Genomic DNA, 19,366 nt, shown 5'->3' with positions numbered 1-19,366 from the left:
AAACAATTAAGTCATGGGGATGTAATGTACAGCATGGGGAAAATAGTCAATAATGTTGTGATAGCGTGGTACAGTGTCAGATGGTTGCTAGACTTATGGTGATCACTTGCTGAGGTATATAAATGTTGAATAACTATTGTGTACACCTGAAATTGATATAATATTGCATGCTAACTATACTTTAATAAAAAATATTTTTTTAAATGAATAAAAATAAAATGAGCATGAAAAAAAAAAAGGCTTAAAGTGATAGCAGTTTACCTAGCTCCCTGAGGCAGAGATTATCCCTTATTTTTTGCTCCCTAGAGCTCTAGTAGAGCTGTGTTTCATGTTCTGAAATTTGATTCTTGAGCTATCTTTCCTATATATTTGCTTTAAATATTCTTTTGCCTCTGGTTAGCCAGAATGAGTTTTCTATTGTTTACAAACACAAGCTCCTAATAAATTAATCCAAATGTATGAGTATAATACGTCACCTTAAAATGCAGTAGCTTACAGCAATATGGTTTAACTTTGTTGTCTACAGGCAATTATATATAAATTATATGTAAAATTTCAATGGTTAAATTAATTCCAAACCTAAAATCGGATCAGAAACAAATAGACCCCTTACATTTTTTTCTGTCCATCCATTCCTCTAGTTCTGTAAAGTTTATAATTTGTCTTGTCCTCCAAAGACCAAGTCGACATTTAACACGTTGGATTAGTCCATGATATATGTTTATAACTGCTTTCAAATTTGGTCCATGACACAAAGCCTATAAAATATAAACATAGACAGTAAATCTCCTTATATATTTCTGCTATTTATATGTAATCTGATTTTGCCCCTTTCATTTCATCTGTTTTACCCAGTTTCTTAGATTATGGATGTGTTTATTCATGTTTCTTCCCTAGGTTGGTTAAATACATGCAATGTCTCACTGTAGTGAGATAATCTCCCTGACCTTCAAAGAATTTCATTATGAGTTACTTTATCATCCGATACTCAGACTTTCCATAGAATAGCGGTTTCAATGATGGATATTTTCATAGGGCCTTCCTAGGTTGGTGCCCAGATTTCTATAATATGTAGCCCAGTCAGCCCGAGGAAAAAAAAAGAACGTTTTATTATTCTGTAATGGATGAATCTTGCCTAAGCTATCCACTCTGGATCCTCAAATCTTTGTATTTTCTTCCTTTTGAAAACTGTATATTCATGTCTTTTACCAGTGTTTCACTGGACTTCTTCAGGTTTTTCTTGTTGATTTCTAAAATCTCTGAATGTTAAAAAAAATTAACTTTTTAACACATGTTCAAATCTTGTTTTATCAACTAATCTTTTATATTTGACTATATCTTTCTGGATATGAATTTTCTACATTCTAATACACTTTAAAAAATTTTTTAGTATTCATCTATTTCAGGATTTTTTTCATTTCTAAGTAGCCAGTTCCATTTCATTTACCAATTCAATTATATTTACATTTTCTAGCTCATTAGTTTCCTACTTATCCTTATTAATTCTTTTTAATGTTTTTATTCCCTTGCTATTGACTTTTTTAATTAAAGAGTTAATTCATCTATTTTCATTCATTTTTAAGAACGTATTTAACGTTGATGAATTTTCCTGAGTCAGCTTTCTTTTGATGTGCTTTGTATACCATGTTACAAATGAAAAAACTGAAGCATAAAATCTCTCAGTAACTTTCCAAAGGTCCCATAGCTAGTAGGTTGCAGAACTGGTTTTGAAACCATAACAAGAGCACTCCAGAGCCTACACTTTTAATTATTTACTCTATTCCTCTTAACTTACTTGAATTTAGTATTTTAAACCTATTCTGTGAAGTTTGTTTTTGTTTCTTTAATAGTATATTTCTTTTTATAACACTTATGATTGTCGTTGCTTTTGTCATTTGTTTTCCCTTTTCTGTGATTCTTTAAAGGTTATTTCTAACATTTTGTTTTGCCCTTCACTTAATTTTGTGATTCTTCTGATTTTTTTAAATACTATGCTTAATCCTATATTGCTTACTTAACATTATCAATGAAATATTTTTCTTAATTTTGCCTGAACGAAAAAAATTAATTAGCATAATGTCACTACTTTCCTTTTCTCCTCCTTCCATCTGAATTCCATCAGAATTCAGGCAGATTCTGAATATTTGCTAATTTCTTTCACATTTAATATTCTCCAGTGCATGTTTTCAGTCTGCTTTTTGTTCAATAGGCTGTTTTTTTTTTTTTTTTGGGGGGGGGGGGTTAATAATGAATTGGTCACACTTCTGGAGCATTCCCCACCATATGAATCTTAGTGGGAGGCAGAACTTACCTCCTACAATTTGCAACTACAAATCAGATGCTCATGACCCAAGCCTCCTCTGTTGCTAGGATGCAGACACATGACAAAGCTTCACCCATTATCTATACCAGCCCCAGGTTTTGAATCAAAACTTATAATGCTTTTCAAAGCAAAATAGTGGGAAATCTGTGTGGAGAGTAACCATGGCAGCAATATCCATTATTGAAGGGCAGCATTCATGGAGGCAAGAATACCGAGGATTCAGTATCTACATTAGACTCTTTCTGTGTGGGATTTGGTTGGAATCCTGGTAGCTACGTGTGTTCATCATCCCTTCTTATTACTGAGCTTAGTTCTCAGATCTCTGCCCAATATTCTACTCAACACCTTTCTTTTTAAATCTGTCAGTAGGTTTCTTTTGCTTATAATTAAGAATCAAGCAATGTTTTAGTTGTATCTTTAAAACGTGACCCAAAAGGTCCCTGCTTGGTATGATGACATTTGCTAAGAGAGCAGGAGCTTTGGGCAGCCACCAAAGCCAAACGGAGGGTGTTTCCCTTTGAATATAATAAACACTCTTTTGAGACACAATTTGTCTTATGAGGCAACCCTTCTCACATCTGAGGCATTTGGAAGTTTACCTAGGAGGTTTTCATGGTTAAGAAGTGTGGTGCTTCTTACAGCATGCGCTTCTTGGGCACGGAGGTACGCCTCAGCTACCATGCTATGTATACCTCAGTATGTAAATCTTCACCCCATTTCTAAACATTTCTCAAGATAGAATTTATCAGAAAAAAATGTACAGATGGATATTTACAACAGCAGTATTAAAATATAAAAGACGTTGCAAATTACGAATTATAATTTTCCAATCCATGTTGACTTAAACGGTGAAGTTATCATACTTGTCACACATCAATATTTTTTGTTAAAGTTTTTTTAGTCTGCCTTTTATGGTCACGTCTTTGACATGGTCATATCTTTTTAAAAGATTTTGGGGAATGACGTGCTTGTTTGGAGAATTCCACTACCACATGATACTCAATGGGATTTAATTTCTTAGATTACTAGCAAGAGTAGCCCTTTTCATGTTTCCTAGTCATTTATGTTCTTCCTACTATAAAGTACAAGTTTATGTCACCTATTTTTTCTATTATTACTATTATTATGTTTCTTATCAGTTTCTGAGATAGATGTTTGCATGTTGACATTTTTTAACCCTTGTGCAATACTTCAGCAACTGTTTCCCATAGTTCAAATGTTGAAAAATGATGGTATAAACCTATAAGCAGATATCCTGACATTTATCGATTGAAATCTAAACTTGTCTAAACACTTACATAGGACAATATCCAAAAGTGTCTTTATTCAAAACCCTTATAAAAACAAAAAGGAAAAATGTTTTTAAATGACTAAACCTATATACAATGAAATAAAAAAATGACTATTCTGAATCGTTATCTTACATGCACACACACACAAACACACACTTACAAATACATAAGCCACAAATAATATTCAGTGTGATTTCAGTATTCACTTCCCCACGCACTACAGAATTAGTGAAGCTCTTAGCCACACACATATAGCTAAAGGATGTGTTTCTCTCTCCTGGGTTTTGTTCTTTTCTTTTTCAGTCCTCTTTTCTGTGTTCCCTGCTTTTTATTACTACCTGAAGCACATGCTCAATTATTCTATATCTAATTGCTTAGCATCAAGACTAAGTACACATTCTTGACCAACTGTATCACTGAATCTTGTTTTCTTCTAACTCACTCTGCAAATCCCCCGTAGCCATTCCTGATCACCACAGACTTGGTGTCTCGCTGTAGGAACGCACCTGTGACTCTCGATTCGGCTCCCTGCGGGAAGTACACCCTGACTGGCTCTACAGTATCGAAAGGGAGTTCTGTCTAGCCTCTGCTTTTGGCAGGACACTCCAATATCCATATTGAGCCTGAATTGAGAAAGCACTCCAGCATTTTGCAAAGAGTGTTGGATCCTATTGTTACCAGAATGGCCTAATGTTTTAAAGTTTCTGGAGCCAGACAGACTTAGGTTTGATTCTCAAAATTTGAGTACGCCACTGGCTTGATGTATAACTTAAGACAGGTTACCTCTCTTTGCCTTAGTTTTCCTAACTGTTAAAGATAATTATATAACCAGGAGGAATGTTATCACTCCAATTCTTGGTCACCGACCTCACCGGGATTCTTCAAGTGGCCTGGAAGCCACTTGTAAAGTTTTCCTAGTCATCCCTTTCTGCTATTTTCTGTAGAAATTCAATCTCCTCAAACAATCAAACTCACCATCTAAATGCTCACTCTAAGAAAATGACTTTTCTTTCTTAGGTCATTTGCTTTAAACAGAGAATAAACAGATAGCAAAGGAGAAACAAAAATAGTGCAGACGTAGGGTCCTAGCCTTAGAGTAAAAGTGGTCCCAGAACTGTTTGGAGTCCAGGATAAACCAGGCCTTTTGTTCGGAGACTCTTGCTTGACATAATCAGCAAAGCAGATTACTCATAACATTTTTTTAGTCCAAAGAAGGTAGAACTTTATTTAGAAAAACTATAGATTTATTGACCAGATGACTATTGAAAATTCTACTAAATTGAATCCACATTCAAAATTGGAAACATGTTACAATATGTAACATATGCTTTACCTTGACCCGTATTCTTTGGAATCTTTTGCGTTCAAGCCACCCTCTGATAAGCGCCTGTGTGACGGTGACCATTTTAACTGTGTTTTTGGTAATCGATTTATTCCTTTTCCGGAACACTTGGAAGATTTCAATGTGTGGTCCAATTCTTTTAACTTTACTGTCATGTTTATCACCTTTACTTAGAATAGGTTTCAGCCTAAAAATAAAATGTAAAACTTGTTTTATGATAGTTAATAAGAAAAACAACATTTTTGAAAAGTCTTAAATTCATTTCAGTGGTGAATATATTGAAATAGATAATATATTGTAATTTGTACACAAACTTCATAGACGTCACCTGAACATATCAAGAGGGTTCTCCAAAGAAGATTGAACATGCCAGAATCAGTATAACATGTATAAAATTAACCTTCTGAAGAAAAGAAAACCCACAAGAAAGTGAACTTGTCAAAGCTCATCCACAAACTATTCCTAAGATACAGTATCGAAGGAACAGTAGTTTCATATGACAGGGGAAGTGAGTCAAAATAAATTTTCTGTCCCAGAAGCTTTTAAACTAAAGACTCCTTCAACATTATTTGGGACTGATACTCTGCTTACCAAACATCTGAAAATTAATTTTATTTTCCAAATGCTCTCAAACGTGAGGCCCACTGGTGTATTGGTAAGGGCAAGGACTAAGGATCGCAGACGTGAGGGAATCATACTGGAAACCAGGACAAGTCCTGCAGTACTGATATGGATGGTCCTTGAAGTGATGATAGACATACGAGAAAATGGCAGACTTTCTACCAGGAACATTGGTAATCTTGCATCTGCTTTTCTCCTTCGTATATATATGTTGTATTTTTTATGTGATAGTATTTTCAAAGTTTTCCAAAGCCTAGTTTCCTTGTCATGTTTAACATACAAAAATCCTTTTATTACTCTTTATTGTGTTTGTCTCTGCATCTTTCACAGCTGAAATGCTAATGAGATATCCAGGTCAATTCACACACCAAGGCTGAGTCTTGCCCTAAAAGTGCACTGTATAGAGACCACTGAATCCCAGGCCCAATTGTCTTGATTCCCTGAGTGAATACCACTGACTCTGTTCTTGCTTTTTTTTTTTCTGAGTTTGTTTTGATGTCTGCAGTAAGCTGGGTTTTGATAAGTCTTGTTCTGTTTTATATACAACGATTATTTTCCTTCCCTTGATGACTAAATTGTTGGGAGTCTGATTTTGATTATTTGACCCAGCCATCTAGTCTCTGTTGGATAGACAATAGTTGGTAGATGACAGGGAATCTGAAATTAGTCTTTTTCGTTTGTCTTTTCTGTTAGTTTTGAAGCTTCTTATATCTTCTGAAACCCCTGTATTATATGTTGTTTCAATACCAGTATAGCTAAAATCATTCGAGAGATAATTGTGTGCCCACTAGAATGGAAATCAGCTCCAAAGCAAAAGACTTTCATACCAAGTTTTCCTCAGAGATCCTTTTTGACACCTTGACCTTCGTACTTCCAAGTAGCCACAACTGACCAGTGAGATTCTCAGGCATAGAAAATTGTACTCCATATTTACTTTTGACTTATAGCTAAAGATATAGGATTAAGGCTGTTAGTTCTCCCTGTGCTTGTGTGTATAAAGGACAAAATGTCCTTTCTCTCCTTGCAAAAGAAGTTAGCCTTGTACAATTTCTTGTAACTAGCTCTCTTGTATCTGTGGCTGCTTCTTTTTCTCATTCCCTCTCTTGAGAAAACTTTTGTAGATTAATGAGTCAAAAATATAACATTTTGACCTCTGGATAAATATCTTATTTAAATAGACAAAGCTACCAGAAAAGGCAAAAAAATGAAGCAATGTTTGCTGTTTGTTTGTTTAAATTAAGACTGATTTGGAATAGCTTAGAGAAGGATTTTTGCTTGGTTAATATAACCTTTTTTAAGAATGAGTCTCAATGTATGAGGTAAATGGAATGGAGATAAAATGGTAATGATTATTTCAGGCTTTTCGCGAGTTTCAAGACCTACTACCTGTGAAATTTAAAGGATTCTGAGCTCATGACTTTTTCTCTCTCAGAAAAAAAAAAGAGAATTACAGAAATACCCAAATGAGCCAAGTTTATACCCAAAGTTCCATGTTCTAGCAACAAGATATGAGGAAATTTTAAATTGACATGTGCAATTGATTCAAGGTGTGATGTGTATTGTTGAAGCACCAGAAGCAGTCACAAAAGTCCCGCTGGTCCCCTAAGTTGCCTTGAATGTTTGAATGGCACTGTGTGTGTGTGTGTGTGTGTGTGTGTGTGTGTGTGTGTGTGTGTGTCTGAGAGAGAGAGAGAGAGAGAGAGAGAGAGAGAGAGAGAGAATGAATTATGAATTGCCATTAGTTATTTGGGTTAAAAGCTATAGTTAATATGAATGACTGGAATTATATTAAGTAAAATAATTATGAAGAAATGCAAACATGTTTACAAAATAATGTGTGTTTTTTTAATCAACTGTGAAAGAAAAGAATTTGGTCTTAAGCCTTAGATACGAATTTTGATCGAAGAAAGTGAACGCTAGATAATTGGAAAGTTAAAAACAAAAGGAGAAATTTGAGGTTGAAGAATAATTTATAGAAGGCTTGATAGAAAGTAAACTGTATTTACACATATGGGTTTGAAAAGAAACTATAAAATATACCAAATTTTGACAGGGTTGGGTCAATTTTGATGAGCTTAGTCATAAAATATGGAAGTGTTTGTGAATCCTTGATTATACAATGTTACATATGTGGTATACAAAAAGTGTAGAATTAGAATTTGATTTACTTTCTGTTACATTGACAAAGTGATTTTTGAATCCACAGTCTGCTCTTGACAGTAAAAAACAGTACCTTCAATATAGTTTACCTAGAATATAAAAGTTCCTTATATCACAAAATATCCCTTTTATCATTCTTATAAATCACTGTTTTCTTCTTTGTGATCTAGTTCTTGTGAAAGCTAGAATTCCTAATATTTAGTTGCATATATACATATATATATATATATATATATATTCACAAGCAAATATATATATATATATATGTGTGTGTGTGTGTATATATATATATGTATGTATGTATGTATGTATGTGTATATATATATATATATATACTTTTTTGTTTGTTTTGGGTTTTTTTTACTGTAAAGGCTCCACTGACTTTTGCTCATACGTTGTCTCCTCTGACAATTCTTCCAATATTGTTTTCCTCAGATTCAAGCCCTAAATTTAAAAACAAACTGTTATAGTACTTTTCTACCTATCTTTTGGATGTGTCACATGGCTGCAGGACTATACCAATGATTTCCTTCTTCACTATATAAACGGAGGGATGCTAGAAAAGGCAAGGTGTATTTAGCATAGCTGTTGTAAAAATGAACCAAAGATGGCCCTTGTATATTAGCCCCTATGTTGTTTACTGATTACATCAGGCTAGAACCATTAGCCCATTAGCCTAAAGCCTGCTGGCTCCACACTCAACATTCTTAGATATCCGATTACTTTAAACATGGCCCAAGTAAACATTTAGAGTCTGCCTGCCTTGCATATCCCACAAAACTACAACGAACATCTGTTGCCATAGATAGACAAACCCTGGGGCTAAAAAGACTCCACACCATGGTTATTGAAACTCTGTTAATTAAAGACTCCCCATCTTGCTGCTGAGTGACACCTAGATATGTAAGCCCTCTCTGACTTCCCTCTCCCATGGGAGTTCCCTTACCCTCTTCTCCTTCTGGGTGGTGGCTCTATGTCATTGTCCTTGAAACATCTTCTTCTGTAAGGGACGTCCCTTTCATGCAAAGCTGTCCACGTGATGCCCAAATAAAGCTTGTTATGCGCCAGTGCTACCTCCCAGCTATGTCATGCCCTTGATTACCCCAAGATCCTTGAACTCATTACAATGGTCCATAATTTTATTTAACTCGGCACAATACTGAGAGCTGTTAGTTATCACAGTCAAAAATATGGAAAGAAGTGAATGATCAAAGAAGACTTCTGTCCCTTAAGATAAATATGTTAACAGCTAAAACATTATTAATATAAAGGTATTAGAAGCATTCTGCAGCATATTGATTGTACTGATGGCCAATTAATGCCTCCTTATATCCCTATCTTTGCAATGTGATTTTATAGCTCCACCCATCAAGAGGTGGAGCCTATTTATCCACCTATGAATCTGGGCTGGCCTTGTGAATTGCTTTGACCAAACAAATCCAATGGAGGTGATGCTCTGACAGTTTTTAGCATGTGCCCCAAGAGGCCTTACACAGTTCCATTCTCTTGGAACCTTATATCTACATGAGAACAAGCCAGCAACCCTCTAAAGGATGAGAGACTACATGGAGAAAAGACAAGTTGTATGCAACTCAAGTGAGTTGTACCTACTGAGTGATATCAGCTGAGTTTGGAACAGATCATCAAAATTGCTTCATGAGAAATAATAGGTATTGTTTTGACATTAAATTTTGTGATATTATTGCAGCAATAGACAGCGTATACACATACTTACGTTTATACCTAAAGGCTAAAAAAAAGTCATATTGATTTTTTTAAAGACTTTTATTCCAGAGGTAAATTATCTCTGTCCGGTAATGACAATCATGGCACACACTTTATGGGATAAACTTTTTAAAAACTTGAGGTTTGTGAATGTAGTCACTGTGAGTATTATGTGCTTATTTCAAGGTGATCAATGACTAAATTCTTGTGGGATGAGTATACATGTCCTCTATAGAGGACTCCATCCTCTCCATTCTGATATTGTTGGTTATTATACCAATAGTAAATATAATAATAAACATATACATACTAAATATATATTATGCCATCCAGTCATGTGTTCAACAGGGGGCTTCTGCCTTTCTCACACTTGCCCAAAGTGCCTGATACAAGTTACTTCTGAAATAAACGTAAAAAGAATGATAGCCTTATAAAGAAAGCATTTTCTTAACAATTGATAAGTAGAAGGAAAAGACTTATGACTACAGGTTTCTCAAATTAAACTGGTATCATAACCATGAACCTCCTGCAATTCCTTTTGTCCAGGAACACACAACTTCATGTCTGCTTAACGCAAGATCCAAGCAGAACAAGAATTTCTCTAGGATTGAATAAACAGAGCAAATCATGATTGATATTAATTTTTAATTAAAAATATGACAAAACTCCTTTCTATGTGAGGAACTACATACAAATTTATTTGACTTTACTTGTACAAACTAGAATGAAACTTCCCTTCAATGGTATGGAAATGGTTTCAACTAATCCCTCAGAACTCTAGGGAAAAAATCCTAATGAAAATTTTAATATAGATTATAAGTTAATAAATCATCAAAAGTACGAATTCTATAGCAATTAAGAGCACATATCAATTTATTTTATCTATAAAACAATGTCGCAGAATAGTTAAATATATAAAAATGGCTCTATTGAATTCATAAGTATTTATTTATGAAGTTTTATTAAAATCAATACATTTTTTTAACCAAGGTATAACTGAAAAATCTAGTTTGTATCCATTTTCTATACTAAAGAGATTGCATCTAAAGGCAGGTCATTTAATTAGATGTGGTGGCTCCTATTAAGGAACATAGACTCACTTATAATGTAAAATGATTGCTACTAAGTCCTAGATAACCAGCCTGGTTTCTCCTCTGTTGCTTAAGGAATTCCCATCTGATAGAATGTCACTTACTGACAAACAAGGAATATTGGAAAAATTGAGGGTATTTAAAAAAGAGAAAATAGATGCTTATGCCAGTGTACATAATGTAAGTAAAACCTGGAAGAGGAAAATAGAATGATTCCTAACTCCTAAGCTCAATAGAACTGACAAGGGCAATAAAAATATTTCTGCCACATAAAATTATTTTAAAAGAGTAGGGAATTTATCAACCTTCTAGAACTCATCAATCTTCTTGTCAATCAGAGAGAAGTTACTGATGCCTTCATATCTTATGATTCTAACTTTGCTACCCATACAGCAAAGACATCTTTATGTTTTGATCAACATCTCTTACGCCATTTATGTTAATGAAACTGACCCAATAAAATACCAAGTTAATGACATAGAATCAAAAGTTGCTGAACCAACTTGTTTAGTCAAAACTGTGCCTTACGAGTGCAATTTAACCACAAGGTAGGGCTGAGAAAGCAAACTGACAACTTTTCTTCCCTCCCTCATAAGTAAGTATATACATAATATCTCGCAGTCAGGGGAAGAAAGACTTCTTTTATCGTGTGGTAAATAAACACAGGTAATCCTGTCTAGCACTAAGCTCCAAAATAATTAAAATCTCCAAAAAAAGCTACATGTGTAAAAATATTCTTTATAGTTTCATTTACAATGGGAAAAATCAGAGATAAATATCTAAGCAAATAGTGTTATATCCAATGAATAAATTATTATAAGGTCATAAAAGTAATACTTATGAGAAAATGCTTATGATTTTGAAAGTGATATTGAGAATGAAGATATTAAATTATATGCATTATATGATTGCAACAGTTTTTAATGATGTATATAAATAAGGCCAGGAAGAAACATGCCAAATATTATTTGTGCCTATCTAAATGCAGTGCTTCTGAATCAAAGGGGGTATCAGAATCAGCTGAGAAGTATTTCCAAGGAAATCTTGCTCAGATCTGCCCTCATAAGATTCTGACTCATTAAATCCTCCAATAAAATAGATGATTAACACACTAGGTTGATTAAACACTAGATTGTAAAGAAGACGTTAGGTGAAAAGGAAAAGAAAAAGATTCTTTGTTTCTTGTTTTCTATTTTGTTCATATTTTCTGAAACAGGCCAATATACCTTGTATAATATAAAAGAAAAATATAATAAGTAAATCCATTAGTAGCAGTAGTAGCAGTCTTTTATTAAGCATTTTTACTTCTGACACACTTTCTCCTTTAACCCTCCAAATAATTTTATTGAATGTTAACTATTCTAATTTTATAAAGTGATGCTGAGATAAATTACGTGACTTCCCAAGATCATGAAGATATAATTAGCACAGTAAGAATTCAAAACCCGTCTTGTTTTGTGTGTGATAGACTCAAAAGGAAACATGACTTCAGACAGTTTGCATTGGTAGTCCCTAGTCCTCAATGGATGGCGTGATTTGGGGGACCAGTTTTAGGTTTTCATTTTTTTTTTGGTTTCAGTAGTACTGAAAAGATACAGTCATACCATATATCCTGACTCCATTATATAAGTATTCAACTTCATGCACAGTAAAAGAATGATATTCAAGCAGATAAGATTTGGGGAAAATAGTGTGATTGTCAAATATGTGGAGGCCAAGTAACCTTCTCTGATTTAGAGAATGAGCAGAAACTATCCTTTGTTTACCCTTTCAAATGTAACTGTAAAATGTATCCTCCTTCACAACGTCTTATCACAATTCTGATGTGTAGAGAATTATCATTTTACAGATTCTTAGCCAATATAAAATTCGTTTAGAAAATATTTATGAAGATCAAAATGTGAGTCATTAGACGCTAGAAACCAGTTTTCACCATAAAAGAGATCACCCCCTTGTCCCCAAGCCACCTCCTACAAAAGCTACTCTAAGAAAGATTGAGAGAAAAACCAGGGCTGAATAGCTGAATTTGACTTTATCACTTGAAGTTTGACAAATCTATGATCAAGGTATCACATTAAACAGTTTTCAGTAAGAAAAGAAATCATTAAGCAAGATTATATGTGAGAAAAGATGCAATAAGTTAATTAGTAAGTTAATCATGTCTGAACATTAGACACTGAGCTTGGCAAACACTTGAACAGGGAATTTCCTTTCCACTGCTAATGCTTATACGATAATATATATTAAACACTAAATCAGTTTTAGAGTTTGGTTCAGCTATTGCTACTAATTAGTTTTGGCTGATACTGAAGTATTTTGTATGCTCCATTTATAAAAGCACTGTTTGCCCATCTGTTCATAGGTTGAAAGTGATTAAAGGATACTTATTTTGGCTGTTGTAAAAGCCAAATACTTTTTAAACTGCAAATATGTGACAAAGCCAGTTCAGGTTGCCAAGTTCAGAAATGTATTAAAAGAGATTTGTGATGCTGTCTTCCCCCAATTCCTCTTCCAACCTGCATTATCGAAAAGTAAATATCACTGCTTTCCTGATTAGACTAGCATGCCTGCTTTGTCCAAATGCTTTGCAATTTGGTTATAATTTACACAATTTACTCTGATTTGGATCCTCTGCTACCAAGCTGTGTCAAGAGCTTTCGTTTCCTGTATGTGCAACCTTCAAGTAGAAACATGTGATGCCCTCGTGCTTTGAATGTAGGATTTGAAAGCAACTTAGGTAAGGCGTGAACCATGTTTGTGGCCTACTTCGATCCCCTCTATGAGGCCTTTCAGTTTAAAAACAATGCATTAAATTCAGCACAGGTGATATAGATTTTGAAGAACGGGGATGTAAATATATTTCCATGGATAACATTGTCTCAAGATGATTTAGTACTCCATTTCCAAATCATCCCAAGGTTTTAGTACTTCCTGATAGCAAAAATTGTTCACTTTAAAACTCAGAGTGGGGAATCCTCCTGAAGTGGAAGATAACACCACATTAATGCAAGAAATTTTTTAAAAAATAGTTTAAATATCTCAGTGAGCTGTGTTCTCTTCTGTGCTTTCTACAACCCTTTTGTATCCTGATCATGCCTCACAATGTAGGCTGTTGCAACCCCCCACACACACACAAGAAAATAACAAAACAAACAAACAAACAAAAAAAGAACAAGAGCTTTCCTATTTTTGGCTGCTCCCAGTTTCAGTAATTAGATCATATTAAAGAGTGGAGGTTGATATCCTATTTAAAGCCCCTAAGAGTATGTGCTTTAAACTGCTTACTACCTGAAATGCTCTTACTGGTACCTATCCAGAAATGTAAATGATATAAGGGACTGGGAGGATTTCCTCTCCCTACCCCACACCTGATTTTCTTCTGAAGAAATTCTCCCAGACTGGTCTGTCATATCTACAAAAATATGGGTTTTTTATTGCTGCTGTTACTTGGTTTCAATTCCCACAGCTCTTCCTCAAAACAACATAGAGATTTTTAAATTCCTAATTCAGTTCAAAAAACACAATTATGCTTTCCCTCACATATAAACATTTGGGAGGAGGCTTATTTACTATAAATTAAACCGAAATTATCGTTTCATGCAATAGAAAAGCCAAAGGAGAAAGGAAATACTGTTTTTGGTCAAATTTAATTGATTCTGACTTTATGGTAATCTGTGATGAACTTTCAGGGAATTCTCTTTAATTCAAATATTTAAAACTCCTTTTTATGGTACCTACACGCTCTGTCTGCAGGACACTGAAAAGCATTACCTTTGAAGACACCTGAAATGACTAGGATATTTATGCCAAAGGTGTAATGGAGCTGATTTTTCTATGGCACAGTGACCAGACTTGTCAATTTTTCATGAGCATATATATGTGTGTGTGTATATATATATATATATATATATATATATATATATATATATATATGTATATGTGTATATATATATGTATATGTGTATATATATATATATATGTATATGTATATGTGTGTATATATATATATATATATATATATATATATGTATGTATATGTATGAAATAGGGAATATGATGAGTTGTCTACTCTTTTTCCCAAAACACTAATTTATTCCTTTTGGGGTAACCCTCTGGTCCCAACCCAAATTTTAGTCAGGTATGGAGGAGAGTGTGCTCTACTCAGTGCTAAAATGGGGAGACAATGAAGCTCGGTGCTTGTTCATAAATTCCTTATCCCTAGAATAGGGCTTTCGATAATGACATAAATTCCTACAACAATTCAGGTGATTCTAAAAACAATTTCCGTTATTTACTCAGCATTTCATTCCCCAGCACATACTCGTATATGGTTCAGGGAACACCATTTCCAGGAATCTGGGAGACCATCAAGCATCACTCATGGAGCAATGTCAGTGACAGGTCAGAGTCTATTAGAAAAGCAGGAGACGTGGGCAGTCAGAGCAGCCTGCAGTCCAAAGAGATGGGACTCTGTGACCCTTTCTCTCTACGTTTCTGCCTCTCATACTCTCCCTCTTTACAAGTTACCCCATGAAAAAGTAATTGAAAATCTGATTTTCCCTGCTTGAGATGATCACGCCTCCTTATTTTCCTTGTGGGCAGGATTACTGTGATTTACCTCCCGTTCTTCTGTTTGCTGCCCCTCAGACATTTTCCTTCTGACCCTACAGAGGGTCAGAAGGACCTTCCCCTAGAACCAGCCCCAGGGCCTCTTTTCCCACCTACTGATTTCATGTGTTCAGACTTTTCCTTACTTTCCGCTAATCCTTCAACAGACACTGGTGGGATCATGTCCATCCTATGCACATGAAGGAAGAAGTAGATTCAAGACGTCGCTAGGGTCACGGTTATCTTGGTTCCAGAAAAGAAAGCAGAAGTCCCCAATTCAGCCTGTGGCCTAAGGCAATATGCTCTGACTCAGTTTTATCAGACAGCCCAGCAACCAGTATCTGGTTGCTTGGTGTCCTCTTTAGTCCGTCAACCAGTGTTTTTTTCCATCCAAACAAGCAAGACTGGAAAACAGATAGTGCTGACATGCTTCTGATCTTTGGTGATTCTCACCAATGTTGAACTCTGCACATGTTCAGAGCTCTACGCTACAATGGTCAACTGCTCAACCCTGCTCCTCCTTGGATGCACAACTCTCCTGAGCAGAACCCTGGCATGAGAAGACAAGTAGTAGATGGAAGATACCCAAACTCCATAATTAACAGCCAAGAGGAAGTTCAAAATTCTTGACAATAGTCCTAAACAAGGAGCCAATAGTTCCTGAAGATACAGAGGTAAGTAGACATTCTAACGGCAAGGGAAGTCGTCATAAGCCAGGAAAGCTAGGGGAAATGGAGGATGAGCACACAGGACACACAAAAAACCATAAAATGATATCAGGGAAAAGATATCGATGATGTATTCTCCTCTTCTACCAGTGAGAAACAATCCTGAAGAAGGTGGGCATGGGAGAGTAAAGGTGCAGCTAAATAATAATATTTGACTTGCAGGTAAATCTGTGGGTTTAGACATGGTAGCATTTCCCAGGAAAATGAAGTTCTCTAGTAGATATTTTCAAAGATTTCTTCCTATCCCAAGATTATGGCCCCAGGAGTACCATCAAGTTACCATATTAACCACAAAACCCTACCAGAAAGCAACTAAGTCATTCTAGGAATTGACAGAGCTGGGGGTGCGGGAGGATGCTGAACACAGTCAAACATACCCTCTAGCTTGCTATCAGAGTGTGGTCTGAGGACCAGCAGAATCACTATCACCTGTAGTTTACTGGAAATGCAATATCCTAGCCTGCATTGAGTCCACTTTCCTCAAGAGGAATGGTCATCAACTAAACAGGATAGGACAAATACGAACAGGAGAGCGCTGAAGCTCACACCAAGGAAAGATCTAATAAACAAAGTTAAAGCTGTTCTTCATTAAATTTTCTAGGCTCAGACAAATAATTTTCCAGATTCTTCTGTTGATCGGCTGTCTTTGAGAAACTGAAGAATGAATGTGATGTGAGAATTCTGGACGTTGGCAAATGCCTTTATTTTAATAAAAAAAAAAAAAAAAAGTATAAAACTTGCAAAGTATGGGTCAGTAGGTTTAATATCAGATTCTATCAGTTATCACTTGGGTGGTGGTAGGGGTATCAAGATCCAGAATGTATACAAAAAGAATGTCATACCATCCTGAACTAATTTCCTTCATTTAATTCATTTTATTATTATTGTTTTCTCTTACTAGGTTGCTATACTAGAAAATTATGTATGATAGTTCTGAATTTCAGGAAGGCAATTTTCAAGGTTCTCATAAAATCTTTGTAAACAGAGTAGAGAAATATAGGCTGATAGGGTGGTCTTGGGTGATTGGGTGGATAGTATCATTACTAGCTAAAAAAGGGAATATCAAAGAGAAGACTTGCAGAGGCGGAATACATAACTATTTCAACTGAGAAGTGGTTGTGGGATAGTCCAGTGAAGATACCCAGGAAGCAGTAGAAAGTTTGAGATAGGAGCTATTAATGGCTGGAAAAGGAATAAAATTCATTAGAAGGCAGAAAAAGCATCCAAAAATTTAATTCATGCATTGAACAAATATTTAGTCATTCATTCACTCATTCATTCATTCATTCATTCAGTGTAAAATGATCTTCTAGCATCAAGGACACATTGGTAAACAACAACAACAAAAATTCTCTGTCCTCCTAGAGCTTATATTCTAGTAGGAGAGACAATAATCACTGTAAACAAGTTAATCATAGACTATGTTAGAAGGCAATGAGTGCTATGGTAAATTAATTACTTAATTAATTAATAACGCAGGGTAAGGTGGTTGGGGAATGCTAGCAGGGGTGGAAGATGCAATTTTAAAGTGTGTCATGGCAGCCGTGGAATTATTGAAAAGGTAACATGTGAGCTAATTATCTGAGGTAAATGTCACAAGGCGCTAAATCCAGTGTTGAAATGTGATTGCTTTACTTGTAAAGCTCTGCAGTTGGTTAATAAATATGATTGTACAAATAATTTCTTAGACCCATGAGGATGATTAGGTACCTTTCCTCCATTGTTGTAGTTACCACATTACTTTATAACTATCTCTAGTTGTATCTCCCCTCTACACTCTAAATGCCCTGAGGGCAACAATTTTTCTTTGTATGCTTGGCAATATACAACAGATGAAGGGAATAAAGAAAGGGAAAAGAAGATAAAGGAGGGGTGAAAGGAGAACATAGGAGGACACATTAGAATATGTGAGAAAGTAGCCTCAGGGTTTGCTTGTTTTGGGTTTTATTTGTTTGCACTCCAATCATGTGACTTCTCCAGGATTTGCCTAGCCTGGTCATGTCATCCATGGAAGGTCAGCCACAATACTTCTCCAGGTGTGTGTGTGTGTTTGTGTGTTTGTGTGTGTGTGTGTGTGTGTGTGTGTGTGTAATAAGATACCTTTCCTTGTAAGAGCAGGAAGTCAATTACAAATAGATAGAAGCCACATGGAGAAAAAGTCTGTAGTAAGAGGTATTAGAGCCAAGCAGGGGCGAGCAGAGATTAAAAATGAATGAAATAAAAGTAAAACTTGACAACATTATTTTAGCCTGTTGAATTAGTTGCAGTGAGATGTTAAACAGACAAAGCACAGATGTCCACCATACTCTTCACCGTTGGAATCTCCACTAATGTGAGCAAACAGGTTTAAGTACCATGTTGCTTAAGCTAATTTGAATTGCCACTCTAAGGAAAATATAAATATATACATATATAGCTAAATATATATAATATATATATTATATATTATATATGTATTTTATATACATTATATTATATATTATATATTATATGCATAATATATATAATACATGTATATTGTTTATATATGTATATATTATATATTATATATATTATATATGTATTTTATATACATTATATTATATATTATACATTATATGTATAATATATAATACATATTGTTTATATGTACTATATATTATATATTTTATATATATGTGTATATATATACACACATATACATATACATATATATATATATATATATATATATATATATATATATAGTCACCTGAAATAAATTGAAGGGCTTAATCTAAAATGGGAAAACATGGTAGCTAGGGTGGCTTCAGGAAGACAAAATCAGAACTAATGGGCACCCACTCAAGGGAGATAAGTGTTGAGCTTCACACAGAGAAGTGTCAGAAAATCAGAGCAGTCCCTAGAATTAAATGGGATGCCACTTGAAGGGATGCACTATGAGTCCCTAGAATTTTCAAGGAGGGCTTATGTGGGCACCGTGTTATAGAGATTCACACTTCGGACAGAGGGTTTCAATAAAAAATCTCTAAGTTTCCTAAAACTCTGAGAATCTATAATTCTCCCAAGACAGTAAATTGATCATAAATGTGCTGGATTTGAGCATTCTAGCTCTTTATTTAATAATGCTGCTAATGAAAAGTCTTACGCACATCTGTTCATATATTTGTACAGACAAATGTACCTACACTCTACTATACTACCTTTTCTTCTCCTTAAAATTCTGAGATCTTCGCAGTTCAAAAAACAGGAAGATGAACCAAAAAAACAGAAACGTGAAAACTAGCCTTTTAGGCTTATGATCATTAAAGACTAGGACAGAAATAATCGTGAATGCCTTATCTACCACTATTTATCCATATAAGGCAACAGATTCCATTCTCTACCAAGAACAGGAGTGGGTGCTCAAATTTGAAGTAATTCCAAATCAAGTTCAGCAGCAACAGTTTTTAGTTGGCTTAACTTCCCATCCCCACCTTTTAACAGCCAAGTGACTG

General features: G+C 34.9%; 1 protein-coding gene across 1 annotated transcript in view; it reads right to left on the bottom strand.

The window, feature by feature from the left end:
- Window positions 1–19,366, bottom strand: part of IQCM (IQ motif containing M) — a 242,330-nt gene that overhangs the window by 127,303 nt on the left and 95,661 nt on the right. Inside the window, exons 9-10 of the mRNA XM_088792677.1 lie at window positions 4,949–5,144; window positions 614–758 (exon numbers count right to left, since the gene is read on the bottom strand). Of these exons, the coding sequence (XP_088648803.1) occupies window positions 614–758; window positions 4,949–5,144 (341 nt within the window). The remainder of the gene's footprint in view (window positions 1–613; window positions 759–4,948; window positions 5,145–19,366) is intronic.

The sequence above is a fragment of the Rhinolophus sinicus genome, chromosome 15 (assembly GCF_057876585.1).
Source record: "Rhinolophus sinicus isolate RSI-liver-muscle chromosome 15, RSI-T2T, whole genome shotgun sequence".
Taxonomy (NCBI): Eukaryota; Metazoa; Chordata; class Mammalia; order Chiroptera; family Rhinolophidae; genus Rhinolophus; species Rhinolophus sinicus.
This window is presented reverse-complemented; position numbering and strand designations above follow the sequence as displayed.